We start from the raw sequence: 10,826 nt of genomic DNA on the forward strand, positions 1-10,826 counted from the left end.
TTTCAACAGTATGAAATTTTCTAATCCATGAGCACAGAATATCTTTCCATTTATTTGTGTCTTCTTCAATTTCTTTTGCAAACGTCTTATAGTTTTCAGTGTATAGACCTTTCACCTCCTTGGCTAAATTTAATCCTAAATATTTTATTCTTTTTGATGTAATTGTAAATGGGATTGTTTCCTTAATTTCTCTTTTTGATACTATTTTGTTAGTATATAGAAACACAACTGATATTTGTATACTGATTTTTTTATCCTGCAACTTTACTGAATTCATGTATTAGTTATAGAGTTTTTTGATAGAGTCTTTAGGGTTTTATAAAAAAGTGGTCTTTTAAAATGAATTGACAAAAGCAGAAAATGATTTTTAGGCAGTTAGCTACTGTTCAAATTGGTTCCATGGAGAACATATTCACTAAGTTTTCCCATGTGGTGTAGACTTCCTCCTCCAGGCTTACAAAGCTGAAAATGAACAAAAGGCAATGAAAGGAATAGATTTTCTGTCCCTATTGATTTATGTGCCAATGAAGTAAATTAGGCTCCTTTTGTATGAGATAAGTATTCTTTAACCTTTAGCACAAGGAGTGTTTTAAAAGGCTCTAGCAAACTCTTTTCTTCTGTGCTTTGTGGTATTATATTACTGCTACTTCTGTCACACTGTAATTAAGATCCTGTCAGACTTTCTATTCTAAACCAAGATAAGCATCACTGAATATCTTGACTTTCAAAATTTCATGGGACTGAATTTTTCCATTCAAGGTGTCAGACATGGTTAAGTCTTAGGTGTTGTCATGGCGAGTGAGTGGAGGACATAGGGCTTTTATTTTGAGTTGCTTTGTTTTAGTTTTGTTTTAAGCTCTTTTTTTGTTTATTGCAAGGTAACAAAATGTTGAAAAGCTGAAGATTGGGTTGTATTATGTTTCTACCAGCTATGTTCAGGTGAATTAATGTCATATTTCTTACCTGCTCTGCAGTTAATTTTAGAATTACATGAAAATCATGTTATAGATTATTTATTGTGTGTATATGTGCATGTATATATTTACATGCACATTGGTCTTATACAATCAAAGGTGGTCAGATTTGTGCCAGGTAGAGCATATATCATAGGAATATAAAAATGAACAAGCAGGTAGATATGGTTCCTGCTTCTCAGGCTTTGGGTTTCAGGTCTGGGACAAAGAGTAGAAACGACTCTCTGGCCCATTCTTGCCTCTTTGGCATGAGAACTCTGTATTTGGTCCTCAGTACTGACCAGCTTTTCAAAAGCTGTTACATCCTAAAGGGCCTCTCAAATCCTCTCCTGACAACATCCTTAGCAATAAGGGCTTCTTCCATTTATCAAGTGCCTATGATGTGCCAGGCACGTTATCAATATTCATTACATAATATCCCAGTTGCATATTATCTCCAACTGGAGATGAAGAAATTGATCCTCAGAGAGGTAGGTGACTTAGGGGGAAATATCTAGTAAGTTTAAACCTATATCTGATTTTTTAAAATTGTGATAAGAACACTTAACATGAGATCTACCCTCTTCACAAATTTTTAAGTGCACTACAGTATTGTTAACTACGGGCACGATGTTGTACAGCACGTCTCTAGAACTTACTCATCTTACATAACTGACACTTTATACCCATTGAACAGCAACTCTCCATTTCCCTCTCCCTTACCCACTAGCAACCACCATTCTACTCTGTTTCTATGAGTGTGTTTTTTTAAGATACCTAATATAAGTGGAATTACGCAGTATCTGTTCTTCTGTAACTGGCTTATTTCACTTAACATAATGTCCATCCATATTGTTGCATATGGCAGAATTTCCTTCTTTTCTTAAGGCTGCATAATATTCTTTTTTTTTTTTTTAAAGCAGGATCATTTTATTTATTTATTTATTTATTTATTTATTTATTTATTTATTTATGGCTGTGTTGGGTCTTCGTTTCTGTGCGAGGGCTTTCTCTAGTTGTGGCAAGCGGGGGCCACTCTTCATCGCGGTGCGCGGGCCTCTTCACTATCGCGACCTCTCTTGTTGCAGAGCACAGGCTCCAGACGCGCAGGCTCAGCAACTGTGGCTCACGGGCCCAGTTGCTCCGCGGCATGTGGGATCTTCCCAGACCAGGGCTCGAACCCGTGTCCCCTGCATTGGCAGGCAGACTCTCAACCACTGCGTCACCAGGGAAGCCCATAATATTCTATTGTATGCCAATTCCACAATTTTTTTATCCATCCATCTGTGGATGGACATTTGGGTTATTTCCATATTTTGGCTATTGTGAATAATGTTGCAGTGAACAAGGCAGTGTAGATATCTCTTTGAGATTCTGATTTCTGTTCCTTTAGATATATACCCAGAGGTGGGATTGCTGGATTAAATGGTAGTTATGTTTTTAATTTTTTGAGGAACCTCTGTATTGTTTTTCATAGTGGCGGTACCAATTTATAGTCCCACCAACGATATTCAAGTGTTCTAAATATTCCACATCCTTGCCAACACTTGCTACTTTTTTAAAATTTTGTTTGTTTTGTTTGATAATAACAATCATAACAGGTATGAGGTAATACCTTGTGATTTGATTTGCTTTTCCCTGACGATTATATCTGATTCTAAAATCCATGCTTTACTCATGCTTCCATACTGCCTTCCTCTAAACCTGCTTTCATATTACCACATTTCCCCAAAATGGACATCACCAAGAGTCTTATTCTGTGCTTTGTCAGGTTAACAGGATCACAGGAAGCATCAAGACCCTAGAGCAGGTCCAGGCGTCCATCCCCAGATGGACAAATTGCTCCCTCCTCCCATATCTTAAATGGGTTGTAATTATCATTCCTTCCAATCAGCCCTTGATGTGTATATCTAACAACAGACATAAGACAAAAGAAAGCCACACTTCAAGCAGTGGTTTATATTATGAGGTTCTGCAAAAGAAATTAAGAAACACTCAAGTTGGGCACTCTCTCTCCCTAGTGGTTAAGTAAAGTCAAAGAACTTTTGAGATTTCATCTCAAATTCCATATTTTAGGCTAAAAAATACATTGCCAAAATTGTTTAATATTTTTTATGTTACCTATCAAGTTGAACTTTGGACAACTTATAGAAAATGAGTTTGATGATTCTGGAAATAAAAATAAGGCTCAGTCTAATGGCTGGGATTCTAGACTGAGTGCTCTGAAACATCTGCGCTTTTGTGTGATCATTTGGAAGGTGGGAAAGATAATATAGTATTAACCAAACTTAATACCATTTTAGTATGAGATTTCAATGCAAGGCACATTATGTCATTCTCGAAACACAGTTAATTATGATAGCAAGCCTATTTTAATAAAAATTTTCTTCAGGAGGAACGTTAATTCTTATTTATACAAATTAGTAGTATTACCAAGAGGAGATATAATTGTCTCTTTCTTTTGAGTTTTTAAAATGTACGTTTTACCTGCTTCCTCCTACTTCACATAGACATTATGATTACTAGCAAGATGATGTGTGTGAAAGTGGGAGAATTATAGTATATATAAGACCTGTTACACCATCATCATTATTAATAAATTAGTTTTTGATAGGAAAGTTCCTCTTAATATGACATAAACTTATCTCTCCTTTAGATGAGTTATAGGTGATGGAGAACTGGACCTAGAAGCAGGAAAACCTAACCTCAGTTCCCTAAATTACCTCTTGTTAGCTGTATGACCTTGAGCAAACCACTTAAATTAAACATCAGTTTCCTCTCAGTTTGGAGATAGTTACCATCGCAGGAGATTGCATTGAGGACTAAACTTAATGGACATGGACCCATCTTTGCTTATTGTAAAGTACTGTATTACTGTATAGCATTATTACTTACTAGTCATTTCCAGTTTGGCTTGAGACTATACACATCAGGCATTTGAAATACACATGCATTATTGTTTGCTTTGAGTGTATACATTTTGAAAACAGCAAATGTTGCTATCAACACTGCCAATTAAACTTTTAATAACAGTTGCATTTCCAGGCGTATTTTCAAAAGCCTTTATATTACTTGCAATGTTTCCAAAGCATATTTACTTGGACAATTTATTTATGGTATACCTAGTGGGAAAGGGTCAGGTACGACAGATAAAGGCACAAAACATCTTAAAAACAGGTTGCTGTGAACTCTCAGGCTGTGAGGCTTTTGAGAGATTGTTATCGATGCCTTATTCATGTCACAGTGTCATCTATAATGCATGCTGAGATTTTTAAAAGATAGCATCAAACTTAAGAGACAAATAGTATGAAGTTACATTCTAATAGAGAATATTATATATTTCAGTAAATAAAATCTATGCCATGTTATCGTGACAGTGTGTGTCAGGGCACTGCAAAAAGAAAATAAACTTCCTCCGATTTCCAATGAACATAATGCACTGACTGACTGCAGTGGGGGTTATGAAATTATGTGAATTATGGATGCTGTTCATTTTGGTGATTGTAAAGCAACGAGATCCAGGGGAAAGATCGTTAGACCTGAGAAATCAGCATAGTCAGATGTGACTCCAGCTCAGCCATGTCCAAGCCTGTGAGCTTGGTTAAAACATCTTTGGTTGTTCCTCACAAGATTACTGTGCATGCCATGAAATCAGGTATAAAAGTGTCCTTGTAACAAAGCCCCACAGGTGCCTCCCAGGTATAAAATATGGCCTATTATCATTACAATATCTTGGCAGAGATTTCTAAAACAAAGAAGCAAACAAAAAACTCTGTATCACAAAAATCCTAAAAATTTGAGTTGGAGCCACTCTAAGTTCTTCCTCACCTGTCCACCACCCCCCGCCCCAACTATTTCCATTTCTTCTTTTCCTCCCTGCCTTGCCGCTTCCCACAGGATTGGCCATAGGGGCTAAGTACCTCCTAAACATGGAGGTTCATGCTTTCTTTTTCTTCTTTGATTTCTCAAGCCAAGAAATTTGCAAGGCCACTGAAGTCTTCATGTGCCCTCTCTGTGACAAGAACTGCTCACTGCAGAGACTCAATGACAGCTGTATTTATGCCAAGGTGAGTGTGGGCCCTCACGTTCCCCTCCCCGCCCTCTACTTTTTCTAGGAGGCAGGTAGTAAAACGTCCTCCAGCAAACCGCTTTTTACCAAAGTTAAACGTTCCCAAGTGTTTCAACAATAAATATCATTGACAACTGAATAAAACATCACTCTGTGGCAATTACAGAAAGAGTATATTTTATGAGAATATCTTTGTCTTCCTTTGTTTTTATAAGTGATTATTGCCATCATAGACCTAAAACGTCCACCTGGAATGACATCTAGTTTCTTTTTTGGGGGAAGATGATTATTTCCATGGGTAGTGATAAAATTCTTATCTTCCATGAAGACTCCTGAAGTTAAAATACTTCTAATTTTACAGAGAAAATGAAATAACATACCAAAAGCTCTCAAATTGCTGCCTATTAGAATCACCTGAAGGGGGTTTTAAACTCCTGAAGCCCAAGGCACATCCCAGAGCAATTAAATTAGAATCTTTGGATTTCGAACCTAGGCATCAGCATAACTTAAAACCTCCCAGGTGATTTCAAGGTGCATACAAGTTTGAGAAATGTGTACTTGAATTTTACAATTACTATTATTCATTTGTAAAATGGTTTTATTAAAGTATAATTAACAGATAATAAAATGTACATATTTGAAGTATATAAATGAATACATTTTGATTATATATATATGCTCCTGTGAAACCATCACCACGATCAAGATAATGAACTTATTCATCACCTCCAAAAGTTTCCTCACGACCTCTTGTAATCTCTGCCTCCCATCCCTCCCAAATTCCACCCCTGTGCTCAGGCAACAAACTGTTTCCTATCATCACAGATAAGTTTGTATTTTCCAGACTGTTAACGTAGATGGAATCATACAGTGTGTGATTTTTTTCTGATTTATTTCACCCAACATAATTATTTTGAGATTCATCCATGTCATAACATTTATCAGTCAATCATCTTTCTTTATTGCTGACTAGTATTGCATTATATGGCTATATCAAAATTTGTTTATCCATCATCTATTAATGATCTTTTGGGTTGTTTTAAGTTGTTACCATTTTAAATAAAGATGCTACAAATGTCTACAAATCTTCATTTAGGCAAGTAGTGTTATTTCTCTTGGGCAAATACCTAGAACAAAATGGCTGAATTATGAGATAGAAAGATGTTTAACCTTCTAAGAAACGTCCAAACTGTTTTCCGAAGTGTCTAGACCATTTTACATTTCCACCAGCAATGTATGAGAATTCCAGTTTTCTGTATAGTCACTGATTCTCAGGATCGTCTGTCTTTTTAATTCTAGCTATTCTAATAGATGTTTAGAGAGATCTCATTGCGGTTTAGTTACCTGAAAAAAATTTGATTCTTTTGGGTCTTGCTTTTAGGATTTGTGAGCTGGGCTCACAGCAGTGCTCTTTCTAGCACTCATTTTTCCCCACAGTAAAAACAAGATCTTTCTGTGTACTCTACCCAGTGCACTGTGAATAATGAGGATTTCCAGTCTGGCTGGCGGGAACAGGCACTATTCCTGACTCTGTGAGCGCCTGAAACTGTTTCCTCTAATCCTTTCAGGTGGCTCTTTCCTCAGGTAGCTTCCTCACATTAACGCTCCCTGTCTGGATTGCCCCTCTCTGCACCCTGGTGACCACACTTTCAGTGCAGTAACCTGAGGCAATCATAATGCTCACCTCACTTGTTTCCTGCCTCTTAGGGATCACTGCCCTTCATTGCCTCACATCCAATCTTGAAATCTGTTGCTTATATATTTGTGCATTCTTTGGTTGTTTCTGAATTATTTATTTTGAACTCATGACATGGGAAAAAATCTGTTTTGTTTATAATTTAATTTCTAAAATGTGCTCAGTGTTGAATTCTTTTAAATGTTCCAAAAAGATGTCTTGTTTGGGGAAGCATTTTCTCAACACTTTTTGCAAAAACCAAGTGTATAGAGTCATTAGATGTAAATACGTGTGTTTTTCCCTCTGCCCGTGCATTTCAAAGACATATAACAGCCCTAGGGACACCAACAAATCCATATATACATATGTTACTTCTACTTGGACAGTTCTAATAAAACACACTGGCATTATCTGAACACTAAAGCTAAGAATCATACGTGGCAGAGCGATAAAGTGAAGAAACTGTCCAAGGAAACATTAAATCTAGGGGGCCTTTCTCATTGTACAGTATCTATATCCATCCTTTACTCTGTAGAAATAGTATATATAGGGACAGGTATGACTCAGAAAGAATTCACTTGGTAACTATTATAAGGTAGGTGGAAAAGTTAGCTTGCAGAGGAGAATATTGCCTTATGGAACAAAACAAGAAATAAAACCCACTACGGTGAAATCTTTAATGTGTCTTGTATTTGTTCCTCTGGCTAAGGTAAAATGTAGCTACTTGGTTTACACCTTAAAAATCAGAATTACTCTTCCTTCATTGAATGAAAATAAACGTTCTCTTTTAAAATCAGTTTACATACTTAAACACCTAGAGGTTACTGTATGGGCAGTGTCAGAAACAAGGGAAGAGATTTTTAGCAAAGAAACAAGGCCACCAATCCAGAATCATCTAGCCTACACCATCACCCAGCGACATCATCTAGGAACTGGTCAATTCCTTATGGAATCAATCACCACTTGTGACAAGTAACAGGAAATTAAATCTGTCATATTTTACTGAAATATGTGTGTGCATGTAATAATTTCCTTAATAATTTCAAGGGTGTGTTTCAGAGAAAATGCGGTCCTGTCATATAATAAAAATTATATTTAAGTACATTAACATTTTCTTTGGTGACTGTTTTCACTTTTAATACTTAAAAGTATGGGAATTAAGAAATATTTCCAATTAACTAATTCAGTGATATTTGCATACTCTTTTCAAAGCACCTGACACCAAACTGTCAATTTCCATTATGCTAAGATTTCTCAGTTAAGGTGAAATCATCAGGTACAAGGGTCCTGCATTGTTTTTACATATGATTCTTTTTTAATTAATTAATTAATTTATTTATTTATTTATGGCTGTGTTGGGTCTTCGTTTCTGTGCGAGGGCTTTCTCTAGTTGCGGCAAGTGGGGGCCACTCTTCATCGCGGTGCGCAGGCCCCCCATTATCGCGGCCTCTCCTGTTGCGGAGCACAGGCTCCAGAAGCGCAGGCTCAGTAATTGTGGCTCACGGGCCTAGTTGCTCCGCGGCATGTGCGATCTTCCCAGACCAGGACTCGAACCCGTGTCCCCTGCATTGGCAGGCAGATTCTCAACCACTGCGCCACCAGGGAAGCCCCTACATATGATTTTAAAAATGACTCAACCTTTGAAGTTAGCCTTATTTATAACAGTTATTAGTATCTGGGGTTTTTTCACTTGTTCAACAAACATTTATCCAATACCTAGAGTGAACCTCAGACTGTATACTGATATTAAGGCTACAACAGAATTAGGACAGACCATCTTTCTTCTTTAAGAAATTTCATGGATGAGTCTGCATAAGATTACACATCAGAATCACCTAGAACTTTTGTTAAAAAGCAGATTCCTGGGCCCCACGTCCTGAGATTCAGAATCAGTTGGCCAAGGGCGAGGCTTAGAAATCTGCATGTTAAGAGGCTCCTCAGGTGATTCTGATTTCTAGGACCACATTTAAAAAGCTGTTGCCCTAAATAAGTAATGAGTTGGGGGAGGGGTAAACAAATGAACTTGTCATGTTTGGTGTACCTTTGCCCTGGTCCAATGGACATGGATAGTTACACAGATTTTGCTCTGTCGAAGAATTAGGAACTAAGGAACTGAGAGAGGGCTGAACTTCAGCCTAAATTCCAAACCCTGCCTCTCTCCCCAGTAATCGCCTGGCCCGCAGCGTGGAATCTGCCCAAGAGGCACCTTGTTCACCTTAGCCCAGAGGGGCTTGAATGGAGTATAAGTGGCAGTTTCCAGAGGCTTAAGTTATTCTGAACCCATGAAACAATTTTAGAAAGCGATCTATCAACTACAGTAGAGGAGACATAGAGTTTAAGCTTCCAACCTAATAAGAAATTTATCTCCTTAAACAATATCCACATTTATTGATTTCCAGCCACACTCAGCTCTGCAAGAGAAATCACATGTCAAAGATAGTGGAGAATTTGTGCTAAAACACAGCTTTGTTTGAGGCATAGTTTGCTTCTGTCTTCTTATATCATCCCTATTTACATCAACAGTGTTGAATAAAAAGCTTGTCCAGAGGTTCCCTATGCATAAAGGCAAGCTATTTTTCCAATAAAATAATTAACTGCAAATATACATTTGTAGATCAGACAAGCTTTTTTTTTTTTTGCTTTTAGAAAAGTCTGTTATGTTGCTTTGGGATTTTTCTGATCACTCACGATCTAAGCTTGAGCCATCCACACTGGCGACTCTTTTTTTTTTTTTTTTTTAAAGATTTATTTATTGATTGATTGATTACTATGTTGGGTCTTCGTTTCTGTGCTAGGGCTTCCTGTAGTTGTGGCAAGCGGGGGCTACTCTTCATCGCGGTGCGCGGGCCTCTCACTGTTGTGGCCTCTCTTGTTGCAGAGCACAGGCTCCAGACGCGCAGGCTCAGTAGTTGTGGCTCACGGGCCTAGTTGCTCCGTGGCATGTGGGATCTTCCCAGGCCAGGGCGCGAACCCGTGTCCCCTGCATTAGCAGGCAGACTCTCAACCACTGCGCCACCAAGGAAGCCCCACACTGGCGACTCTTATATCAGCACCCTAAAAAACCCATATCATCGGAAGCTATAACCACAGGCTTCTAAGTGCTTTTCTTATCTCCACAGTCTCCCCTGTCATAATACACCCCGCATGTAATAGTTTAGTGGGTAAAACAATGATTTTATACTATTACACTCCTCCTCAGGGCAAGTTCTGAAGACTTCCCTAACTCCCATTCTAGCTTTATCTCCCACTACATGTATGTAATCTCACATTACATCAATATGGCATGTATACCTCGCCGTGTCTCGTGGATGTGTTTCTGAAAAGCTGATATTTAAATTTACTTAGTTAAAAATGTCTGAAAGATTTGTAAACAAAACTAATAAGAAAAAAAAAATGAAAAGCTTTTTTAAGGAAAATATTGCATGAACAATGACAAATTATGTCTGTGCAACACAATTGTTGTTAAGTATTGCTTTTTATGTGTCACTTTTCTAAAAACACGGCTGTTTCTGGAGCAGGGGGAGCCATTATTTCTTGGTGACCTTTACGTCCCCATGTGTGAAGTCTCTGTTCTAACACTCTTAAGAGGCTGTTTCCTGCACTAGGCTTGTTTATAAAGGAAAGCAGACAGCTGTTCAGTTGCTTGGCAGCCGCAGGTGTCTCTGTGGGATGCCTTTGGACACAAAAAAGCTGGATTCCCCCGCTGGGTGGAATTTTATCAACTCTGTGAGAGAATTTCTTTGCAGTCCTTTTCTCTATTGTACATAATATATACTGATGATTGGTGTGAAAACCAAGTCTTATAACATTTTTTAAAAGCCCAAGCCTTAACAGTCTTAGAAAGTTTAGAAGCATCTAGGACATCTTGCACCTATCCACCAACTTTCAAAAGGAGCACATCTTTTGTATAATAAAATTTTCAATAATGCTACATAATAGGAAAATATATCCCACCTTTATCTGTTTTATATTATTTTACAGCGTGTTCCAGATGTTACAATTAAAATACACATTGTTGTTTTAATGCACCCATTGAGCAGCCTCTAGACTGTAGACTGAGCGAAGAGGACACCATTCTACTCCCACTTTCCTTAGAATAATGTTCTTTAGCCCCCAATTGGCCTCTCAC

General features: G+C 37.8%; 1 protein-coding gene across 1 annotated transcript in view; it reads left to right on the forward strand.

The window, feature by feature from the left end:
• Positions 1-10,826, forward strand: part of ANO3 (anoctamin 3) — a 200,359-nt gene that overhangs the window by 121,627 nt on the left and 67,906 nt on the right. The window contains exon 12 of the mRNA XM_036861881.1: positions 4,924-5,020. Within this exon, the coding sequence (XP_036717776.1) occupies positions 4,924-5,020 (97 nt within the window). The remainder of the gene's footprint in view (positions 1-4,923; positions 5,021-10,826) is intronic.

Source organism: Balaenoptera musculus, chromosome 8 (assembly GCF_009873245.2).
Source record: "Balaenoptera musculus isolate JJ_BM4_2016_0621 chromosome 8, mBalMus1.pri.v3, whole genome shotgun sequence".
Classification (NCBI taxonomy): domain Eukaryota; kingdom Metazoa; phylum Chordata; class Mammalia; order Artiodactyla; family Balaenopteridae; genus Balaenoptera; species Balaenoptera musculus.